Source organism: Megascapheus bottae, chromosome 24 (assembly GCF_031878675.1).
Source record: "Megascapheus bottae isolate mThoBot1 chromosome 24, mThoBot2.hap1, whole genome shotgun sequence".
Taxonomy (NCBI): Eukaryota; Metazoa; Chordata; class Mammalia; order Rodentia; family Geomyidae; genus Megascapheus; species Megascapheus bottae.
In genome coordinates this window covers 1,252,408-1,275,627 of record NC_143532.1, presented here as the reverse complement: position 1 = coordinate 1,275,627, position 23,220 = coordinate 1,252,408, and the positions used below count along the sequence as shown (strand labels likewise).

The window sequence follows — 23,220 nt, the reverse complement described above, 5'->3', positions numbered from 1 at the left end:
GTGCAGGCTGGGGCTGTGGGGTCTCAGCAACTTGGCCCCTTGGCCACAGTGATCTGGTCCCAGGCCTGCCACTGTCCCTTTTAAAAACCACCTTGGTGGTCTCCACCAAGATGCTGTGTCAGACATGAAAACTTCAGTTAAAACAAAAACAAAAACCGCAAACAAAGGCAAGAGGAGGGGCCTGGCGAGGCTCCCGGCCAGCGCCCCACGTCCAGGAGCCGTCAGCAGCGATCCTCGACCACAACAGACTCGTACCACAACTTTCCCAGCTGCCTTGAGTGCCCTGCACACAGGACGGTGAGGGAGGCCGGTGGCTGCAGACCCCACGGGTGAGGCGTTGGAGACCCCACGGGTGAGGCGTTGGAGACGGCGCGGTGTCCTCTCCCGGCGGTGCCTGGGCCGCCTGGCTAGTTCTCCTGTGGGACCACCTGCATGAGCTTCTGGCACAGGACAGTGGCCGAGACTGCGGAAGGAGAAGCAGCCAGTGAGCACAGCCCACAGCCCAGCCCCCACACCGCTGCGAAACCCGGAACCCTGACGCGACCCCTGTGCACACGTGTGTGCTAGAGACCCGAGGAACCTTACTTCCCCCAGGAAGGACTGGCGGGGCCTAAACCTGGTCCCCAGCCAGGCCGAGGAAGGCGCTGCTCCCCAGCTCTGCCTTTCTGGGTGGGGCTGGCGGCTGGCGTGGGGTTGGCTACTTGGCAGAAGCTGCCTGGGTCTCTGGAACACGATTCTGAGAACAGCCGGTCCCGAGTCTCCTCCCTGGATCACGCCATCTCCCTCCCTGCCCACACCAGTGCCCCGGAGTCTGCGTGCGGCTGCAAAGCCCACTGTGCAGGAGGAGACGACGGACAGACGGACGGACGCTCTGCAGGCAGGCGGAAGCAGGGACCAGGAACGGGATGGCCACACTTACAGATCCCCTGCAGGAGCCACTTGGGCTTGTTCTTCCACCAGACTCCGAAGTAGTAGATGGGCAGCCCGCTGAGGGTGATGGCAAAGCCGATGCCGCACTCCACGGGCGTCTTCCAGAAGGACACGGCGATCAGGAAGAGGCAGGCCAGGATGAAGAACACGGGCAGGGCCAGGTTCACCTGTGGCACCACGGTGGTGAGGTGACCGCCCAGGACTGTGACACCACCGCCCGCATGCCCCGCTCCCCGCCCCGCCCCTCGTGGAGCAGGCTGGACTTGGTCGAGGTACCCCGTGTAGCTCCCCGGTGTTGGCAGGGAATGAGCACAGCCAACCTGGCTTCCAGACTTGGCAAGGGCGTCAGCGCCTGGCTCCCCCAGTCCCACATGGTATCAGCCACAGTTCCCACCCACAGTGGCCACCCAGGGCTCTGGGCAGGCGCTGGTCACTCTCCAGCAAGCAAGGGCCACGCCTCAGTGTATCATTTGTGATGGACCAAGCCTAAGTCCACAGCTGCAGGGGACAGCAGGCGCCCGCAGGGAGCTGGCAGGGGCTGCGCCTTCTGCTACTGGAGGCTCGCCGTGGGGTCAGAGTTCGGCGACCCTGGGGAATGGGTCACAGGCCTGGATCCCCAGGGGATGGAACAGACTCCCTGCTGAGGCTGCCCGCGCTGCCTCCCTCCAGCCGTCTGGGGCTTCTGATGATCAGAGACGCCCAGGAGCTCGAGGGGCCATCTTCCCCCAGCCCCACCGCGACCGCCCAGCTCTCCCCAGAAGCACCCGAGGAGGACGCGGGGCACGGGACATGGCCAGACACTCGCCTTGATGGGCCGCTCCAGCTCCGGCTTCTTGAAGCGAAGCCACATCATGCCAATGATGGCCAGGGCCACGCAGAGCCAGTTGAAGAAGCTGAAGAAGTTGATGACGGAGAAGATGTCTTTGGAGAAGGCGTAGAGCAGGGTCATGATACACTGGAAGCAGAGACGGGCCGGTGAGCCTTGCCACGCCCGGTGTCTGGCTGAGCGCCCTTGCCCACTCCACTCCTAGCTGCCACCAAGCCTCAGGGGCACCTCTACCTCAGGAGGTGAAGCCTTCTCCTCTCCTGCAGGCCTGCTGCGCAGCGACCCCTGTCTAACAGCTCCTTCACCCCGCCCAGCCCCAAAGCCACTGCACTACTGCCTCCTGCGCGGGGTGACTGTCACACAGCCACATAGACCTGGTACTGGGCACACCAAGACAAGCTGGGAAGAAAGCTGGAGCCCATTAAGGTCAACAGTGGGGCAGCGTGGGACTGCGGCCGAGGCCCTGCAGGCGGCTGCCATGGGGGCTTTGCCTCACAGGCTCTGGCTCCCCAACTCTCACCTGGCCTTGACAAAGCGACATTAAATACAGAATTAAAGCCTCACAATGGCAGAGTGGGGACCGGGAACCACTGGCTCTGGGGATGGGGATGGAGATGTGAGGATGTATGTGTGGGGCTGTGGACGTGGATGGAGGTGGACGGAGGTGTGGGGACGTGGATGGAGGTGTGGGGACGTGGATGGAGGTGGACGGAGGTGTAGGGACGTGGACGGAGGTGTAGGGACGTGGACGGAGGTGTGGGGACGTGGATGGAGGTGTGGGGACGTGGATGGAGGTGGACGGAGGTGTGGGGACGTGGATGGATGTGGACGGAGGTGTGGGGACGTGGATGGAGGTGTGGGGACGTGGATGGAGGTGTGGGGACGTGGATGGAGGTGGACGGAGGTGTAGGGACGTGGACGGAGGTGTGGGGACGTGGATGGAGGTGTGGGGACGTGGATGGAGGTGGACGGAGGTGTGGGGACGTGGATGGATGTGGATGGAGGTGTAGGGACGTGGATGGAGGTGTGGGGACGTGGATGGAGGTGTGGGGACGTGGAAGGAGGTGTGGGATGTAGACGTGGATGGAGGTGTGGGGACGTAGATGGAGATGGAGGGGTGTGGACGTAGACGTGGATGGAGGTGTGGGGACGTGGATGGAGGTGTGGGGACGTGGATGGAGATGGAGGGGTGTGGACGTTGATGGAGATGGAGGTGTGAGGACGTAGACGTGGATGGAGGTGTGTGGGCATGGATGGAGATGGAGGCGTGGGGACGTGGATGGAGATGGAGGGACGTGGATGGAGATGGAGGGGTGGGGACGTGGATGGAGATGGAGGGGTGGGGACGTGGATGGAGATGGAGGGGTGGGGACGTGGATGGAGATGGAGGGGTGGGGACGTGGATGGAGATGGAGGCGTGGGGACGTGGATGGAGATGGAGGCGTGGGGACGTGGATGGAGATGGAGGGGTGGGGACGTGGATGGAGATGGAGGCGTGGGGACGTGGATGGAGGGGTGGGGATGTGGATGGAGATGGAGGTGTGGGGACGTGGATGGAGGGGTGGGGACGTGGATGGAGGGGTGTGGACGTGGATGGAGATGGAGGGGTGGGGCTCTGGCCAGGCTCACCGTGAACACAAGGGACGGCACGGGTGTCAGGAGGTTCGGGTGGATCATGGAGAGGACCGATGGTAAGTGGCCCTCCCTGGAGCCCACAAAGAACAGCCTGTGGACAGAGCAGCAGGCGGTGAGGCCAGGCCTGCCCGCCGGACACACGGACTGGAGAGGGCAGTGGGTGGGGATGAGGCCTCCTGGGGCAGAGCCGGGAGGGCAGAGCGGGGAGGGCTCTGCCTCCCTGTCCCTGAGCTCCGGGAAGGCAGGGATGGAAACGTGGGCGCCCCCAGTCCAGCGGCACAGGGTGACGGCCCTGGAGGAGAGAGGCCTCGGGAGGGCTAGGCCTGCTCCCTCTGGCTCCTGTTCTCCTCGTGCCGCAGCAGATGCAAAGCTCCGCGAGCGGTGCTCACCTGGAGGACGTGAACAGGGACCCGTTGACAGAGCCGAAGCAGGACAAGCCCACGAAGACCGGGATGACCCAGGACATGATTCCCAGGTGGTAGTTCCCGAAGTCCTGGGGGACACCGCGACATGAGCCGTGGCCTCCCCCCGCCCCCCGGACCCCCTCAGTGTCAGATGCTGGGACGCGGGGACCTCCTCGCCCAGCCCTATCCCCTGTGCTTCCCAGAGGGAGGCTCTGCCGGGAAGCAGGCTGCCTGGCTCCGCAGTGCCCAGCACCCCTCGTCTAGAGACCGAGTGTGGACGGGAGCCCTAGGTCCACACCTAAAGACGGCCTCCAGATCAACGGGCAGCCCCCGCCCTCAGTGCTGCCAGGCCCCACAGTGCCAGGGCACAGTTCCTCTGTGCCCAGGGCTGTCGCCTAGACGCAGGATCTTGACAAGGATCCTGATCCACGCAGTGGCGGGGGCCTCCGCGGTCATCTCTAGCCGACCAGCGGTAGCTACGGAGCCCTCGGGGTGAAGCAAGGCTCAGCCTCAGGCCAGGGGATGCTGGCGGCTTCGTCTCACCACGGCCACGGCCTCGGACGTCAGCATCTGCTCGGTGGACAGCGTGGTGAAGTAGGCCAGGTTGGTCAGCACGTACACCAGGGTGACGATGGGTAGGGAGATGATGATGGCCAGGGGAAGGTTTCTGGAAGGAACGGGGCACCCTTCAGGCCTGGGACCCCACCTCCCGGGCCAGTGTGCCTCAGCGGGGGAAGCTGGGAGAGCCGGGCTAACACTTCTGCCCTGGAGGCCCAGCTACCGCCCCAGCGGAGCCCCTTGAGCCCACAGGAGGGGCAGCAGGCGGGGCTGCCCCTGGGGCGTTGGGCGCAGACACTTGTGGGCCACCCTCGGGTGAGTCCTGTTCCAATCACAGTCCTAGGAACCGGTCCTGCCCTGTGCCTTCCTAAGCACAGCCCCTGGTGAGGACATCTGCAGGGCTCTAGACAAAACGTCTCCTCTGAGGGGAAAACCATGAGATGTGGCCGCCCGTCTTGCACATACCTGTAGGGGTTGATCATCTCCTCCGTGACAAAATTCAGGTAGTTCCTAGAATCCAGACAATCGTCAGGTTATCCACCACCCCGGGGAGCGGCTCGGGGAAGGCGGGGGTCCAGGGAGCACCGGGAGGAGCCACACTGGCTGCCAGGAGGGCACGGGCGCATGTGGGGGGGGGATGTGCCGTGCCCACAGCCGCTCACCCACCCACCTCTGTCCTCTGCCAGCCTCAGCTTGAGCAAGCCCCACCCTGCCCAGCCAAATCCAGGCCACTGTCACCAGAGAGCTGGAGCCCCGTGTCCCGACCAAGGGGCCGGCCACCCAAGGGACTTCAAACAGTCCAGATGGGGTCACTCTCCTGCCCCTACCCCTGACCTCTCCTGACTTCCAGAATCTTCCAGTACCTTCTACTGGCATGAGTCTTGAGTCTCCATATAGCACCCTGAGTGCACAGCCAGGGCTGAGCACCTGCAGAAAACCACAGTAGGATCCTGGGTGTGCTGTCACCCAGGGTGCACTGCAGGCCAGGCCAAGGTGCTGCACGGCGCCCTTTTGGGCAAGCCCACCAGCCTTTCCAGCTGACCCAGCGGGGCTGGAGACCTGGGATTCTAGACACGTAAAGGCCGAGAAACCCAGACTTCCTGGAACCTACCATCCTCCATAGGCGAAGAGACCACTGTACAGGGCCAGCACAATGTTCCCCACATCCAGATTGGTGCCTTCAAAGGAGAACTTGGGGTCCAGATTGGACACAACACCTGGGAACACCAGACAGAAGAATTCCGGTCAGAGGTCACGCAGCAAGTTCTGGAATGCACCTGGAGCGATATACTGCAACAAACCAAGTCAGGGCGAGGGCCTTTCATTATGGCAAGCTGACTTCATTTGGTGAGACATCTGATGGCACACCCCACTGTCCCTGAGGAGGAATGTGGCCCAGGCCTCCCCGGGAGGACAGTGCCGCAGACCCAGAGGCTGAGGCAGATGGGGGGAGAGCAGCCCAGGCCCCAGCCGAAGGACGGAGATGGAGAAGGCAGCCCTGTCACCTCCAGAACATTGCCCTCGCCCTGAGCTGGGGCACCCAGGGCTTCTGACCCTGCTCTCCCAGCTCTGAATGAGCTCACAAAGGGAGGGGCGCAGGCCGCCCTGCACCGCGCACGTGAGAAAGAATGGTGAGGGTGGACACACATGGCTGAGATGCCATGAGGCTGTGCATACCAGGCAGCTCCCTGCCCCCACCCCACCCCAGGGCAGGGCGGGGGGGGGTCCTTGCAGCCTTGGCCTCTGCCATCTGCTCCAGAGCCCAAGCAAGCGGAGGCTGCTCACATGAAAAGAGGACAAACTCCAGTGATGCCGTGGGGGGCAGAACAGCTCCTGGCACAGCTTTCCACATGCAAGAGTGCCGTCCACTCTCCTGCCCAGGAGATCAGCCGTCCTCCACTGGTGGGCACAATAGGGCTTTGTGTGTCCTCCTAGGCCCCATGGCCCACCTCAGAGGAAGTCTTCTGCCCCCACTCCCACGCCTGGGAACAGCCTGATCTCCTGCTCCTGATCCCTGCCCAGCCCCTGCCCGCTCAGTGGGCGAGGGGCCAGCTGACAAGAAAGGCATGCAGCAGCAAGGGCCAGCAGGCGCCCGCCCGCCCGCCCGCTCACCATGCACACCCACCTGCCTGGCCTGGCGCCCCAGGCCCTGCCCCAGACCCCTGGGTGCTGACACTCTCCCAGCCCACCGTGGCCGTTGGACCAGAGGCCAGACTGAGCATCATCTGCTTCCAGGGGCATTGGACTGAGTCCAGACACCTGCGCCTGGCCTGCATGTCCCCATGTCACCACCAGTCCCCTGCCCAGCAGAGTGGGGGTCCAAAGTTCCTTCAACACCCCAGTTGCTGCGTCCATGCTGTGGCCACCCCGGCCTCAGGACGCTTCCAGCCTGAAGAGAGTTTTTTTTTTTTTTTTTTTGCCAGTCCTGGGCTTGAGCTCAGGGCCTGAGCACTGTCCTTGGACTTTCTCAAGGCTAGAGCTCTACCACTTGAGCCTCAGCACCACTTCCGGCTTTTTTTTCTATGTATGTGGTACCGAGGAATCGAACCCGGGTCTTCATGCATGCTAGGCAAGCACTTTAACCACTAGGCCAAACTCCCGGCCCCTGAAGAGAGTTTTGCAGGCTCACCCCCGTAGTTCTGCCCATGCATCTGCAGCTATCTGATGGCCACTGTGTGACACCGGCTGTGGACAGGTCACGCCCTCATCAGTGGGAGGCACAGGGGCTGAGGACAGAGTGCTGGGTGGGACAGCGGCCCCCTCAGGACCTTGGCGTCTGTGCACGGCTGCAGCCGAGCCTCTGCCTGGAAGCCCCAGGACCATGGCCACCCTCTGCCCGGGTAGCATTCCAACGCTTCCAAGGAGGCAGGCGTACACAAGGAGAACAGCACGTGGGAATTTCGCCGATGCTGCACTGTGTTCAGTGCTCAGCAGGAGGCTCTGGCTGGGGGGGGCCCTCAGCCCCTCCAGTGATAAACACACCGCGTGTTCAAGCTGAACAAAAGCTCTCTGCCATCTTTACAGTGCTCAGGGAGGCCGCCCCAGCCTAGTCCACTGTGCCCCTCCTGCTGTGAGACACAGGGCGCCCTGCGCCTCCTCCCCAACCCACAGCCGGGCTCCTGTGGCCTGGGGCTGCCTAGACAACCTGCCTGGCATCTGGAGCCCCAGAGGGCCTTGCCTGCCAGTCTCGGGAAAGAAGATGGAACCTGAAGGTGTTCATCACCCTGAGGGGTGAGGGGAGGGGCAGGACGAGCCAGGACTGCAGGTGTCCTGTACCCCAGGACCCCAAGATCACGGATGGGTGCTCACGGACCAGGTCAGGCTCAGAAGCAGGCCCTAGGCCAGGCGCCAGGCCCCTTCTGCAGACCACTGGGGTCCTGGACTGATCCCCCAATGGTGTCAACTGCGCTGTGGACTCTTATGCCTCTGTGGTCTCCACTTTTCACCCTGCTGGGCCTCAGATGATTTTCTGGCAGAGCCCCTGTGCAGGCGGGCACTCACAGACCTCTTCCTCCTCAAGTTCAACAGGGCAGAGCTCCTCGTCCTGACCTGAGGCACGCCCTCACCCTGGCACTGGCTGTTGTCCCCCTAAGCCTGGGCACAAGCAGGTCCCCACCCCAGCCGCCTGTTCTCTAGGTGTCACTGAAAACCCTCTGGGCCTCATTTCCACAGCTAGAGGTGCAGAGACAGCCCCCATGCAGCTCGGTCCCAGAGCGTGCCCCACCCAGAGGCGGCTGGCTCAGCACTGCGGGGGGGGGCCCTCTGAGGCGTCCCCCCCACAGGATTCACCCAAGGGACACTGAGAGGTACTGGCTGCAGCTGCACCAACAGCCCAGAGCGCCAGCACCCTGTCCATGCTGCATGGGCAGGGCTGTCCTGGAAGCTCAGCCACCCCAACCCAGGGGTCAGGGCACAGCCTCACCCACCCCTCCCCGGGGGTCGGGGCACGGCCTCATCCACCCCTCCCCGGGCGTCGGGGCACGGCCTCACTCACCTCTTCCAATCTGGACGAAGCCCAGCAGAATGATCAAGGCCAAGGCCAGCAGCTTGGCGGCGGCGAAGGCGTCCTGCACGCGGGTGGCGGCCTTCACGCTGTAGCAGTTCACGGCCGTGAGCAGCACTGCGGAAAGAGGCCAGCGAGCCTGAGCGAGTCAGGCAGTCACAGGGCAACTTTTCAGCATGGGGTGGGGGGAGGACTGGCAAGGCCAGAGAGGCACAGCTCTAGGCCTTGAACTCAGCCTCATGCTTGCCTGCAGGCTCCTGCTCACGGCTGGTGCTCGGCCACTGCCCCATGCTGCCAGCCCAGCAGTTTGCTAGTTAACTGGAGACCACATCTCAAGGATTTGTATACAGTCTGGCTCTGAACTTTTATCCTCCAGGTCTCAGCCTCCTTAGTAGCTAGGATTACAGATGGAAGCCCCGGCTGCCTGGCAAGATCTCATTTCAAGTGACAGGGACACCTCTGTGACTGCCACGGCCCCTCCCTCCCTGCAGCAGAGCAGGGAAGCCTGGCACCAGCTTCCTTCTGGTTCAACCTGGATGGGGGAGGGGCTGCTCCACCTCTGTCCCCACCCAGCCACACACAGCTCAACTCCTCTTGCCCCAAGACAACAGGCAGCCCCTGCCTCCGCCCCTGGCAGGTCCAGAGGCAGCCATGTCAACCCGGGCTGTGCTGGGTGAGAGTCCCAGGGAGACTGATGTATGCCCCGTTCTGTCCTGGCTGAAAACCACACAGAATGTTTTTCAGATAATCTTAGGCTCTGCACCCCAGAAATAGCAGAGGAGACTCTGCAGACTAGATGCTCAGGGAGCTGTGGCTGCACCCCACGGCCGAGGGTCACAGGCGGACACATGGTCTCATGACTGGGGGGGGGCAGGGGGAGCCCGCCAGCCTCAACAGCTCCACTGGCTCCAGGGCTGCCCATCAAACATGAACCCACAAGACCAAAGCGCTGTCTGGCTGACCCTCCCTTCCCCCCTCGCCACACAGCCACAGCCAACTCAGGCCGCAAGACACCAGGCTAGACTAATTATATGTAACTTTTCTATTTGAAGAGCAGACTTCAAAGAAACAAACGCACACTAATTAACTGGATATGACCGGACATCTCAGGTGAAAAGACAGGAAGGCCCCTGGAGCGGGGCAGGACGCAGCCCGCTGGCACTGCTCCTCTCTGGGGCCTGACTGGTCATGCCCAGTGGTTGGGGACGGGACAGCGGGGCAGTTATTTTAGCTGTTACTCCTCCACCGGCTGGAGGCCTCCCTAGAGCCCCGGGTGTAGCAGGGAGGGGGATGAGCCCCGGAAGTCACACTTCCCAGGAAGAGGAAAATGTTTCTGCTGGGCGCCGTGCCCAGCCATCACCTGGCAGCTGGGGCCTGGGGCCTGGGCCCTGGGTCACCATGCTCTCTGCTGGGGGTTGGGGAGGAGTGGGTGTGACCACACAGCGGCGGGAGTGTGCCAGGCCGTGAGCCCCTCCCCCAGCCGCCCGGATGCAGCAAGCAGCCAGCCGATTGCATCACTTGCCCATTCAGGCCCAGGTGGCAGCAGGGGAGGTGTGGCAGAGCCAGGGTGGGTGACTGCCACCACGCCCACAGGCAGATCCGCTGCCGCTGTGCTCTCCTCCCTCCAGTTTGCCATCTCAGCTCTAAAGGGAGAGGCGTGGCACTGAGCCCTGGCTCAGTCTGAAGGGGCTATCTTTGTATTTCTGAGGAGGCCCTGGGAGGGAGGTGACAGGAGCATCAGGACACAGTGGTGTCACCATGGGCCCCTCCTGTGACACTCCAGGGCCAGTCTTGAGCCAGTGCCACAGGCCAGGTATACAGAGGAGTGTTGACAGCAGGCAGGGCAGGGAACAAAGGAAAGGGCCTCTCGTGCTTACTTCTCTTGGGGAAGCGTTCAGGGTGAAGGCACTTGCTGCTGAATGGCGGAGGGCTGCATTTTCCCCAGGTCCTTTCCTTCCACCCACGTAGCCAGGACGCGCCTGTGTGTGTGTGTGTGTGTGTGTGTGTGCGCGTGCGTGTGTGTGTGTATGTGCGTGCGTGCGCGTGTGCAGCTGGGCCTCTGCACCCTCTGGAAGACGTCCTCTCCAGGGGCACTCCGTGTGGCACCCCCCGATAAGCATGCCATGATGGCCACAGCAGCAGCTGGACGGGGAGATAATGCCCGACACCCGCACTGTGTGTGGACAGCAGGGCAGGCCCAGCCCTGCTCCCACCATCACTGCGCATCTTCCCATCACGTCTGTCACCTGCCTCTAACTTTGCTCTACCATCACAAGGCCACCCAGCTGGCTCCAAGCGGTGACACATCCCCTTGGGGGCAGCAGGCCGGAGGGCCCCTATGGCCAGGATCTGCACTGCCCTGTCCCCTCGGCTTCACCTGCGCGCCCCCCCCCATCTGGCCACAGGGCCCTCCACAGCCGGCTTGCATCTCCTGACTCCCCGTCCACGCCGGCCAGGCCTCCCCTGCTCACACACAGGAGGAACCCGTGGGCACCTGCAGCACTCAGCACAGACAACACAGGCACCAAGGCTGGGCAGGGGGCCTTGATGCGCTATCTGATACGACAGCTGGGCCGTCTCCCGAGCGGTGGCATCACCCTGTGGTGACCCTGCCTCCTGGGGTCAGGATGGCCAGGACCAGCTGTGTCACACCAGAGCTGGCACACTCACTCACCCAGGCTCTGCTGTCAGCACTGCCTCCTAAGGCTTCCCTGGCTCCAGAAAGCACAGCCAGGCTGGTTCCAGGGCATGGGGCACCCAGCCAGAGCAGCACCAGCTGAACACCACAATCACAGCTGGCCGGAGACCTGGGCCCACGGTAAATGGCCATGGCTTTAGCTGAACCTGCCCAGCACATAGGGACTCTGAGTTTAGTGGCTGCCCAGTGACCGTGGGGCTTCTTAAAAGTCAGTCCCCCCACCCTGCTCCGGTGGAGACCTGCCAATGAGGGAGCCCTGCCCACAGGCACTCAATACTACCAGCAGCAGAAGGCACAGCCCTGAGCCAGCCAGCTCTGTGCCACACACCTGACTCCAATCCCCAGGCACTGAATGGCCAGGGCTCCCCGAGCTGCTGGCCAGGCAGGGCTTGGCCCAAGTTCCCAGGCCACTGGGTGCCGATTCAGACATGGTGGGCCATGTCTGGAAGCATTATTTCCTAAGCTCCAGAGGGTGCAGGTGAGAGGCCACACACTGTCCCTGACACATGGGCAAGCCAGCTCCAGACCCGTTGCTGGTCAGGATGAGGGCGGTTTGGAGACCAGAAGGAAACCTAAGCGACTCCATGGCTAGAGTCCTTCCCAGCCGTGCTCTCACACCCCCTGCCAGTGTGTGTGTGTTTCGGGGGGGGGGGAAGGTCTTATCCCCCAGGCCTCTCTCTTGTGCATTTCCACGTTTGGTGGAAACTAGTGACCGACAAGCTGGTGGCATGTTTACATTCTGGCCCCCACGCTCCGTCTCCATAGTTGCATTCCTCATTGGTGCTGGGATGGGCCCAGGGCCTTGAGCAAAGGCATCCAAAGCCCCTTCTCCATTTATCCAGCTGATTCCTGCCTACCCACACACGGCTCCTGCATGCCAGGGGGCAGCAGGGCGTCACCTACACACGAGCTGCATATCACTAAGTCAGCCTACAAAGAGAAACGCCTCGTGAGCCAACCTGGATACGACAGCCACTGCCCTCCCGAGCCCCCGGGACAGGCTCCCTTGGGCACTGCACAGCTGTTAGGAGCTGAGTGTGGGCAGGCTGTGTGGCCTTGGGCGAGGGCACCTGACCTCTCGGAGCCTCCTCTGCGTCCCCCGTCACACACAGGGGACGCCTGTGCGTCCTGCCTCAGCTGTTCACAAGCTCTATCTCCAGAGCACACAAAGCCCTGCGCACACATGATAAGACCTCTTCCTCGCCAGCTTGTGGAAGGCACAGTCCCTGGGAGGAACTGAGGACGCCAAGTCCCCTGAGTCTCCTGGGGCCCAGGGCTTCTGGGAAGCTCTGAGCAGGGCCTGGCTGTACTTTCTGTTGAGATACAAGCCTCCTGGGCTGTGGCTATGGCTGGATGCTTGGTCTCTGGGGCTCCTGCGGGGGGACGGGTGGCAGGCCCGGTGAAGTAGTGGCCAGCAGAGAGGAAGCCTCTAGAGGCAGGCTCAGTGGTCAGCGTGCTGCAGCCATGCCTCTTCCTGAGATGGCCTCCCATCTGGCTCCCGATCAGCCACTCACTCAGCCCGGGCCTCCAGACCTGTTCCCCTTCAAGCCTCTGACTAGACCACCCGCCCAGGCTCAGGGTGCACAGTAGGGAAACCAGTGGCAAAAGGGTGGAAGGCTGGCTGCTTTGATACCCATGGGCAGAGCCAGCCTTCCAGAACTTCTAGAGTTCTAGATGCTGCAGGATCAACACAGAGCTGTGGGGATCAGGGTCGGGCCGGGAACAGGGCCTGCAAAGGAACATGCAGGGGTAGCAGAGCAGAGCTGTCACAGGGCTCTGAGCAGCTCCCATCGGCTCTGTAGTCCCACATCTCAAATCCCAGGAGGGGGTTGGGGGGGAGGGAGAGCACACGGGCTCCCCCCTCTAGGGGGTCCTGGGACGGAGGGTCTGGGGCTCATTCCCTTCCCAGTCCTGCTAGAAGTTCATTTTCATCACTGAGGTGGCCTCTCCCTGCAGATAATGGGGGGGGGTTAGGCAACACTGTGCCCCCACTGGCTAACTAGGCTTCCTGGATATGGTGGCCTAAGCCACTCCAGACCCAGCAGGTGCCCAGCTCTGAGCCCCAGCCTGCTCCTGCTTTAATTTTCCTCGTTCTAGGACCAGGATGAGAACACCAATTTCGACCCTTGGGCAGAGCATGTGAGATGCCAAATGCGACTGACCGAGGCTGGGCCCCCAAATCTGACAGCCCATGGCACCACTCTGCTGCAGGAAGGGCTGCATTTCTGGGTGGAGATCCCGCATGTGCTAGGGGTTTCCCAGGGGTCTACGACCCAGATAATAGAAAGAGTGAGAATGTCTGCCTCACCTCCCACTGCCTTGGGGTCACATGCTCGGCCTTAGACCAGGTCCTGTGACTAACAAGGCCCACTCGAGCGTGCCAGGCTTTCAGGGCTAATGACCAGGCTGTTGGCCTTGAAAACACAGGCCCTTACTTCTCCAGGGTCCCAGCTGTGGCCACAGGACCCAGAAGCCTCATCGGGTTCAGGTTTCCCAAGGTCTCACTGGATGGACCCAGGGGGAGAGCAGGACCCCAATGGTGGCTGACGCCCAGGGGCATGGGGTGGGGGTGGGGTGAAGGAGATCAGCCAGCAGCATGAAAACAGGAAGCCATCCTCTATCACTGGACAGTCAGCTGACCCCAGGGATACTCACTGTGGCCCCAGCCCTCCAGGGAGGGGCCTGACATGTCTCCATCCAGCTTGCCCTGTTTTCCTGATGGTTGTAGATAACATTTGCCCCTTGGGTAAGTCATACCCTGGAGCCAAGGCCCAGGGAAAGGGAGGCCTGTGGGAATCTTCTTCAGCTCTCTTCTCTCCTCTCTTTTGCTCAACAAGCAGAGCCAGTTCTAGGGCTGCTGCGAGGAGCACAGAGCCAGACAGTGTTGAGAATGACAGATATGGCCATGTTGCACATGAATTAAATCCCCATTAGCACCCAGGCAGGGATGGGACAAATCCAGTTTACAGATGTGACAGTGGAGACCCAGAGGCTCCATGGATTTAAGAACATTATTCCTGAAAAGTATCTCCATTCAGGAGTCCTCAGACGGGAAGGCAGGTGAGCTAGCTGGCTCTCCACAGCCCTGCAAGAGTGGCCGCCACCTCAGGAAAGGGCTGGCAGAGCGCTCAGCTAGAAGAGGACCTGTGCCGAGACCATGAGCAAGCCAGAGTGGGGTCACAGAGGCAGGCAGGATCCCACCCTCTACCCACCAGAAGTGTGCGTGTGAGGCATCCCTGCCTCCAGCGTTACGGAACTACGGTCTGACAGCCACATCCCTGCCACCACAGGCTGGCTGAGTGGCTCGGGGGACAGGGAAGCAATCAGCCGCTCAGCCCCCTTCTCCCAAGAGCTCCCCTGGGGGAGGAGCACGGAGCTTCTGAGGCTATGCGCCACTTTCTTTACAGAAATTAGAGAAGCTTCCGGATCAAATCCTGGCCGGTCAGAATCTAAGCTCCAGCTTGTGACTTCCAATGAGGGGGTAAAGCCCAGGACCCCCTACCACGTTTTCATTAAGCGATCAACAAGGGCCCTGCACACGGCCATCAAGAGGGACCTGGGTCTGTCTTTACAGCTGACCAGGACTCGAAGACACCCCAGCACCTGCCACACAGGGACCTCATCCCTGGGCCTCCCACGTCAGCCCCGGGGGAGCGCCTTTCCCGCCCTCCATGCCGAGACCAAGCACCTCACAATGTAATTTTAACAAGCACCTGGAGAAGAACTTTGCTCTAGAACACAAGCCCGCTCCGCAGCCCCCAGGAGCCAGCCACTGCGGGTCCCTCTCAAGCCACCTGGAGTCCCGCTCTCCACAGGACTGCTGACATGCACTAGAGCTCACGCCCAGACAAGTGTCCACGAGCCACAGGGGCCGCCGGCCCTTCAGGGCTGTAGGCTGCCCTCACTGCCACGGAACCTGTTCCAGGGCATCTCGGTGCCCCTGCCCAGGACTTCAGCAGACTTGTCTGAGCCAGGTCTCCCACCTCCACAAGCCTTTGGACATGTCTTCTTTCACGTCTTGGGCAGCTGACAAACTGGGCTCTCCTGCTGCTATCCCATCCAACCTTTGCGATTGAAAACCCTGTTCCAACAGTAGGACAGCCACGACTGCGGGAGCTGCATGGCGTGGGGCCGGGCTCCACAGGGTGGAAAGGCACGGTGGGGGCTGGGCTATCCATCCCAGGATGCACCCAAAGGCTCCACGATTCAGGGGCCACAAAGGACCTTTCCATCTCTCACTGTTGGTGTACCACAACGTTTCTTTTTCTTTTGTCAGTCCTAGGGCTTGAACTCGGGGCCTAGGCACTGTCCTTGGACACTTTTGCTCAAGGCTCTGCCACTTGAGCCACAGCGCCACTTCCAGCTTTTTCTAGGTATGTGGTTCTGTGGAATTGAACCCAGGGATTTGTGCATGCTAGGGGAGCATTCTACCACTAGGCCACATTTTCAGGCCCCACAATTTTTCTTTAAAAATGAAAGATGGGGCCAAATCTCATGAGACTGAGATTTGAGGATCATGGGTTCCAGGCCAGTCTGGGTTGCTCAGCAGTACTTTAGCAAAAAAGAAAAAAGAGAAAAAGAAAGAAAGTGAGCACTGGTGACTCACACCTGAAATCTCCTAACTATTCAGGAGGCTGAGATCTGAGAATCTCAGTTTGAAGTCAGCCGGGGCACAAAAGTTGGCAAGACCATCTCCAAGTAGCCAACAAAATGACGGCTTGGAAGTACAGATCCAGTGTGCTCCAGCCTGAGTAAAAAAGCTGCACAGGAGCTTGAAGCCTTGAGCCCAAGCCCGGGTGTGGGCGCATGCCCTCAACAACAGTGTGCACTCTGAATGTCTGCCTGGCGTGGCAGAGCCTCCTGGGAAGGCGGGTGGCTGATCTTAGATCCCACACACGGTCAGGGTCTGCCTTCTGGTCAAAGCAGGCATGCTGAGCACACTGCTGGGGTGTAAATGAAACGGTTCTGAGGGGCAGGAGCCTCTGTACCGCCATGTTAACACCACGGCGTCACTCCAGGCTTTCCACAAAGCAGGCGAGCATGCTGTACTTTATGACCCAGTTGAGATTGGAGGGAAAACAACTACATGTGGATAGCACACGCACTGGGGAGAACTGTCAGACAGGGCCTGAGTGAGCCGTGTGACCTCGTGCCTGCTCCATGTCCTGCCCATCACTGTTTCACCCCACCACGTACCTGTGTATTACTTGATGTTCACCAGGAGGAAGATTAGGAAACACTCCATCCTAATCCTTGTTGTTTGCTTACGCAGCATTCCCATACCTTCCAGAACACACCCACTGGCAGAAGGCAATCTCAGCTTTCCATTCCTACAGGCAAGTGCACAGGCCCTTAAAAAGCATTCTGCCAGGTGCCAGTGGCTCTTACTTGTGATACTAGCTACTAGAGGCGGAGATCTGAGGATACGAAGCCGGCCTGGACAGAAAAGCCCTTAAGACTCTTATCTCCCATAATGACTCAGAAAAAGCTGGACGTGGCACTGTGGCCGTGTGGAACGTTAGCATTGAGCCCAAAGGGGCTCAGGGACAGTGCTGGGGCCTAGAGTTCAAGCCCCAAAACTGGTAAAAAACTAAACAAAACAAAAAACACTTGTCATGCCACTATCTTATCTGTCGCCAGCATTAAATAACGCCTCCCCCAATGAGGAGAAGAGAACAAGTGAAACTGTCTGTCTTACAGACCAAAAGAGAAAAGGGCTGCACCTGGCACGGCCCCTCATTTCTGAAGTAACCTCACTGCCTGCACTTGCTCTGGCTGTTAGGATGGCTGGCAGGCCCTCCCATCAAGTGTGGGCTCCTTGTCCTAGATGCAGAAGCTCCGGGTCAGGACGACCCTGAGAACGGCCAAGGGCCAAGGAAATAGAGCACACAACCTATGCAACAAACACTTTTCTTTCATCCTGAAATGACACAAGAACGCCGTGTTAGGAAGAAAGCAGTGGTCCTCCTTGGCTCGACAGCCCTGGATCCACCAACACGAGGCTCCCACGCAACTGCTGATGCTTGGCACAACTGGGGACCGCCAAGCCCGTCTCCCCAACACGCTCTGACCCAGCCTGTGGAAAAGCTCCTGTCTCCCTGCCCCTCACAGGATTTCACTGCGGCTGCCTGCATTATGACTCAGCCCGTGCATCGACTCCTGATAGGCCGGCGTGGAGAATAGAATTTTTTTTTAAGCTGCAATTGCCCTTTAACAGCCCAAGGAAGCTCAAACAGGAAGCTGGCTGTTCAGCCGCTCCACGTGGTGCCTTCCTCGCCAGAGGCAGGGAGCGCGGCTCAGCCGGCCCACAAGGCGGGCACCGGGCTGTGCGCTGGAGACGCGCGGGACGCGCCGGCCACCCAGCTCTCGGGTCTCCGGCCCGCCGGCCCGAGCTGACCACGAAGGAGCGGGGGCCCGTGGGTTCTGGAACCTCGGGGCGGCGCGGGGTGGCGGGAGGGGGATGCGGGCACGCGCCGGGGCCCCGGCCCCCCAGGCCCGCCCCGTACTCACGCACGCACAGGCAGGCCACCAGCTTGGCGGCCTCCTCGGGCACCGGGCAGCTGGGGAAGAGCGGCTTGAGCAGGTAGGTGGCGAAGACGAGCGCCACGATGTACTGCGAGGAGGGCCGGATGATGAGCAGCTCGATCCAGAGCTTGAGGAAGGCGGGCAGCGAGCCGTACACCTCCAGCATGTAGGCGTAGTCGCCGCCCGACTTGGAGATGGTGGTGCCCAGCTCGGCGTAGCAGAGCGCGCCCACGATGGAGAAGACGCCGCACACGGCCCACACCACGAGCGCCAGCCCGGGCGAGCCCGCCTCCTTGAGCACGCCGGTGGGCGTCACGAAGATGCCCGAGCCGATGATGGTGCCCACGATGATGGCCACGCCGTTGAGCAGCGTGATGCTGCGCTGCAGGGTCACGCCCTCGGCCGCGCCCGCCGCGCCCGCGCCCTCCGCCCGCCGGGCCTCCAGCATCTTCTCCCGCGCCTGCCGCTCCTCCTCCGCCGGGGCGCCCAGCCCGCGCCGCTTGGCGCCGGCGCCCGCCATGCTCGCCGCACCGGCTGCTCAGGCCTGGACTCGAGCGAGCGAGCGAGCGCGCGCGCGGCCGGCGGGGACTCGGCGCGCCCCGGGGCAGCTGCGTCGGGCTCCGCACGGCGCGCGCCGACTTTTATCCCCGCGCTCGCCGGCCCCGCCCCGGCTGCCGTTAGACGCCGCCGGGCCGCGGCCGTTGGCCCCGCCCCCGGGCTCGGCCCCGCCCCCGGGCTCGGCCCCGCCCCCGGGCTCGGCCCCGCCCCCGGGTTCGGCCCCGCCCCCGCGTCCCGCCAATCCGCGCTCGGCGCTCGGCGCGCGGGCCCCGCCCCCGCCGCGCCCCGGAGGCCGGCCCGGAGCACGTGCGGCGGGGCGCGGCGCCCGGGCGCCCCCGGATCCGAGGCGCGGGCGCCGGGGCCCGGCTCGCGCGGTGGGCGCGGGCCCCGCCCTTCCCTCCCACCTGCCGGCCGGGTCCCCGCGGGGGCCGGTGGTGCGCGGCGGCGCCGGGCCCGGCGCAGGAAGGGTGGGGTGCGGCCTGCGGGTGCAGCCCCGGCCTTTCGCACAGCGGGGCTCCTGGTGCCCCAAGGCCGCCCTGCCCGCGGCCGCGGCGCGGCCCTCGCCTGGAGAGCCGGAACCGAGTGCCACGCCCGGCCGCACGGACCGGGCCCGCGGCCCCCGGGCCCGGGCTTCGGATGCCCCGGATGGGCCCCGAGAGGCGTGCGCGCCCTGGGCGATCCTCTCCCTCCGTCCCGCCTCTCGGGGTCGGGATGCCCGAGCAGGCCTGTGGGGGTCCAGAACCCGGGGACCAACAGCGACCATGTGCGGAGCCGCGGCCCGGCGCCCGGGCGCGGAGCGCTCAGACGCCCGCCAGCCCGGGCCCGGCGCCCGGCAGCCCGGCCCTCGCGCAGTAGCTGAAGCCCCAGCCGCCGGCCGCCGTCGTTCCCTGCCTCCCTGCCTGCCGGCAAGCCCGCCCGCCGTGCCCCATTCAGAAATGTCCTAGGAGGAAAGGTCACCCAGACGTCCACACGGGTGCGGCGGAGGCTGGGGAGATCTCAAAGCTGACCCCTCGGTGGACATCAGGAGGCTGACATGTGAGGATGAAGGTTCCAAGCCAGCCCTGGGGAAAGGCTTGTGAGGCTCTAACGTGGTGAACCAGCAAAGGCTGCAAGTGGAGCTGCAGCTGAAGTGGTAGAGCTCGCGCCTGTGTGGAAAAGCTAAGGACTCTACCCAGGCCCTGAACTTTTATCTCCCCTCTTGCAGCTGTGTGATTTCTCTGCCCTACAAGAGGTCTGGTCCCTCATCCTTTACATCTACCCCCGCAACACACACACTTCCTTTACACACAACCTACAGTCCTTTTACATCCTCTGGCTTCCTTTACCTATGGCTTCTTTACTTTTAGACCTTATTTTGGTTTCACAAGGAAGACAACTGTTTATAAAGCTCAGAGAGGAGGCAGCCCCTCTATGCTGAGGCTGCAGTGCATGGAGCATCTTCTGTACAGGTGTCCAACAGTGAGCTCTGCGTAGAGGCTTTGATGTGAACTGCAGAGCAAAGCCATGGCTGGTACTCTGCCAGCAGAAGCCAAAAACCCTACCAGAGACAGAGCCAGTCCTGGGATCAGAGGGGACAGGATTGGGCCTTCCCGGCACAGGGCCCTGGAACAGTTGGGAGGGTTGCTTGGAGGGCCATGTCCTGAGCAGCTGCTGCAGCCCCTGTGCAGAAAGCGGGACAGAGCCCCAAGAGAGTTCTCAAGGTACCACAGCCTGACACTGTCCCTCGTCACCTGTGTTTCACAGGTAAATTCCCCTAACTTGTTACTGCAAATTTGCTTTGGCGTATGTGTAGCTTTATTTCCCTCCTTTTATCTGAAGTCTGGCTTACTCCTTTCCTCACTGCTTAGATGCTAAAACCTTTGCAAACACCACCATCTAGTGGTGCGTCCCGCTGTCGTCTGCTTTTCAGCAGCCCCAGTGCTGCCACCCTGGTCCCACAGTGTGGGACCCACACTAGTCTGGCTAGTGGCGGTGTTTATGAGACGCACTGTGTTCTTGCTCAGGCCGGCGATGACAGCAACCAGACATCTCCACGCGTGGAAATGGCCATTGCTGTAAAAAGGGTATGTGCTGTACTTTGGCTTCATAGTTATTTACTGTAGCTCTGAAAGACAATACTGGAGGTAAAATGCTAGGTGTATTTTTTTTTTTTTTTGGCAAATGCTACTTTATCCACATGAAAGTGTAGAGTATAAGCCAGCATTAAGCGTTCCACCATAAAAATCTCCACAGGGCCACAGGGTGTCCAGTTCTGAGGGACTGCTGGAGCCTGGGGGAGGATGAGAAAAGCTGTTGCTCTGGGGTAATTTTTGTTCCTGCTGCAGCGAGTGTGGATCTGGGGAAAATGGCCTTCCAGAAGCTTCAGCGACTCTGGAGGTGACTCCGTTGACTGCTGTGTTGGGCTGGGGTTACATCTTTAGGGGCCACAGCTGCTGTCAGGAAGCCCTTTTCATAGTAGCAACAACAAAACCACAACAAAGCAAGCCCCTCTCACCTTATGTGTGCACGTGCGTGTGCATTGGTGCATGTGTGCTCGTGTACATGTGTGCGTGCACATGTGTGCATGTGCGTGTGTGGTGGGGTTCGAGGCCCTGTGGCCTTGCAGGTGAAGAATATGCTGCACCTGAGCACACTGAGGGGGAGGAGTTTCTGCCTCACAGATGAGCTTTTCTGGGTCATTGCCAAATGATCTCCAGATTCTTGATGATGAAGCAGGGCAGGAAGGAGTCTTCCGGCACAGGGTAAGCCCAGCGTGGGAGGCGGGCGTGCCCCCGGGGAGGCCCCTCGGGTGGCCTTTGTGCAAAGCCTCTGAGTCTGTCAGTGCCTCACCCAGTGCCTTGGCCTGGGCAGGCTGGGACCCGCGCCTGCCCAGGTGAACTGGCTCACAGCACTTAGGATGTTCTCAGACTGCGGCCAGCACTCCCCAGCTTGTTCTTTGCGATCTCTCAGTTGCTTCTTAACTCTTCAATGAGCAATGCTTGCCTTGCACCTTGCTAATCGTTCTTTAAATTCTCCTGTGCAGGTCCCCAGTCCTGAAAGAAAACAGAGCAATTGAGCCATGTATACGGTGTTGTCTAAATAGAGCCATGGTTCTCCTCACACTCCCAGTCCAAGTGTCCGCTCCCTCCTCCCCAGAGCAGACCTCTGCTCCCTGCAGCCGCCCTCCCTCCCCGCTCTGCTCCTAGGGACAGACTCTGATACTTTTAACCTTGGGCAGGAGGAAGCTTGGTCCCCTTGCCAGGCAACGCAGAGCGTCCTTGAGGACCTTTTATCCCCTGGGACAGATTTGCTTCTGTCACAAATCCTCTGAGCAGGACTGCCCCCACGTCCGGCCTGTTTCTGGAGAAATAAGCCTGTTGTTTCTCTAAGTAGGGCCTGGGCACTCTCCAAACTAAACCCTGGAGTGATTTTCTAATGCTCTGTGCAGAGGCTCATTTGCTGGCCCGTGGGCTTCTCTGTCCATCGCTGTCGTCTTGTCCAGGTGTCGCAGTTCTGGCCTGTCAGAACGGAGAGGAGCACATTTTCTGCTTTCTACTAGGGACCCCGAGCAGCGCTCATCACAGAGCTGCCTGGAGCCCCTCTGTCCTCACAGACTTTTCTCCTCCCTTTGAATGGTTCCCTTTGCCCAGGAAATGGTCTTCTTGGCACTCCTGAGAGCCTGGGCCAGTCCCTGCCTGCCTTCCTGCGTGAGCCCTGCTCTGCCTGTTCCTGGGTGGAGCTTTCGACACAGCAAGTGTCCTTTCATGCCAAGTGTGTTTTCAGAGCCTGGCTCTTTCCTGACACTTGGCACCCGGTCTTTCCTGTCTGTGCTGCAGCCTCCACAGGGCTGGGCCATTGGTCCTTTCGGTGGTCCCTGTCAACGGCTGAGCCCCAGGCAGGCCTTGGTGGGCCTCCACTCCAGTTTTCTGCTGGGGCCACGTCTACCATCCCCACCGCCCAGGCTCCCTTCACTAATCACCTCTGGCAAGCTTCACGGCCTTGCCACCTGGTGAAATAACCCACCTTTCTTGCAGACCCCAGAAGGTCTAAAGCTTCCTGGAGTTCCTGTGGGTAGGAAGCGAAAGTAGTATCTGCAGGGCAAGGTAAAACCCAAGCATAAAATGAGAAGTCAAGTGAGAGCTCATCATCGATACTTTGTTTTTCTGTGTAGGTTAAAACACATGGTTTTGCCTCTGTTGTCAGCCTCTGTGCGGCCCTCCCAGACCCTCGGCCTGCTGTCCCTGGAAGGGGAAGTTGAACAGCCGGACATCAAAGCCCACACTTGTTGGAGCGTGCTTCTGTGAGTTGTCAGGAAGAGACAATCACAGATCAGAAGGCCCAGGGTGGCGAGGGGGGGGACCAGGGCTCACCCCCCTGTTTGGCGGCCTGCTGGGCAGCCTGCCCTGGCGTGCTGTGGTCTTGGAGGTGGCAGGTGGCGTGGGATCATAAGGCTCTCGTGGAGGCGGCCTTGGGGGAGGATGGAGGCCTCACTCGGAGCCATGCCATTGTTTCCACCCGACATGTATCTTCTCTGCCAGAGCCCCCGCTGAGCACCTGGACCCCTCTGGGGACGGGCTGAGTGCATAGAGGACTGAGCCGGAATGGATCCCAGTGGACAAGGCTTCCTGGGCCCTGGTGGACACAGTGTGTGCATGGCCTGTGGGGTCTGTGGCCAGGGCTCTGTATTCTGATCAGAGGCCCCTACCAGACGTGCGTCCACCTTGCTGTGCCCTTCCCCGCCCCACGCCACACACACAGGACCCATTGTGGCTTGCAGTAGTACACTGCCACGTCCTCTCAGGGAGGTCCCCTCCCTCCCCATGGCCTGGAGTCAGGTGTTGAGAGCCCTGCCCATTGCTGGCCTTGGTTAACCATCCCCAGATGTTGGACACATTGGTTCTTCTGCGACAGGGTCCCAGAGGACAAAGGGTCACCCCAAAGGTCATGATGGAATGATGGACAAGCCAGAGGACAGGTTTTAGATCCTCTGGCCTCAGTATAGTTCCTTTTTCTCCCTCCCTTCCTCCCTTCCTTATCTTCCTTTCCTCCCCTCCCAACTTTCTCTCTCCCTCTCCTTTCCCCCACCCCTTTCTCTTTGTCACCA

General features: G+C 61.3%; 1 protein-coding gene and 1 long non-coding RNA gene across 2 annotated transcripts; one reads left to right on the top strand and one right to left on the bottom strand.

Annotated features, from left to right (window-relative positions):
* Nucleotides 1-357: 357 nt before the first annotated feature.
* Slc7a5 (solute carrier family 7 member 5) lies at nucleotides 358-18,172 on the bottom strand. The gene is made up of 11 exons (XM_090357159.1): nucleotides 17,565-18,172; nucleotides 8,348-8,473; nucleotides 5,908-5,922; nucleotides 5,465-5,570; nucleotides 4,819-4,863; nucleotides 4,339-4,462; nucleotides 3,781-3,884; nucleotides 3,386-3,482; nucleotides 1,736-1,885; nucleotides 920-1,097; nucleotides 358-463 (listed from the first exon to the last, which is right to left on the bottom strand). The coding sequence occupies exons 1-11, from the start codon at nucleotides 18,097-18,099 to the stop codon at nucleotides 408-410; spliced, it is 1,536 nt and encodes a 511-aa protein (XP_090213285.1). The 5' UTR covers nucleotides 18,100-18,172; the 3' UTR covers nucleotides 358-407.
* A 797-nt stretch (nucleotides 18,173-18,969) lies between these two features.
* LOC150046763 (uncharacterized) lies at nucleotides 18,970-22,815 on the top strand. Its single transcript, XR_016539469.1, has 4 exons — nucleotides 18,970-19,880; nucleotides 20,141-20,200; nucleotides 22,288-22,416; nucleotides 22,655-22,815. It is a non-coding gene; the product is annotated as an uncharacterized LOC150046763 (long non-coding RNA).
* Nucleotides 22,816-23,220: the final 405 nt, after the last annotated feature.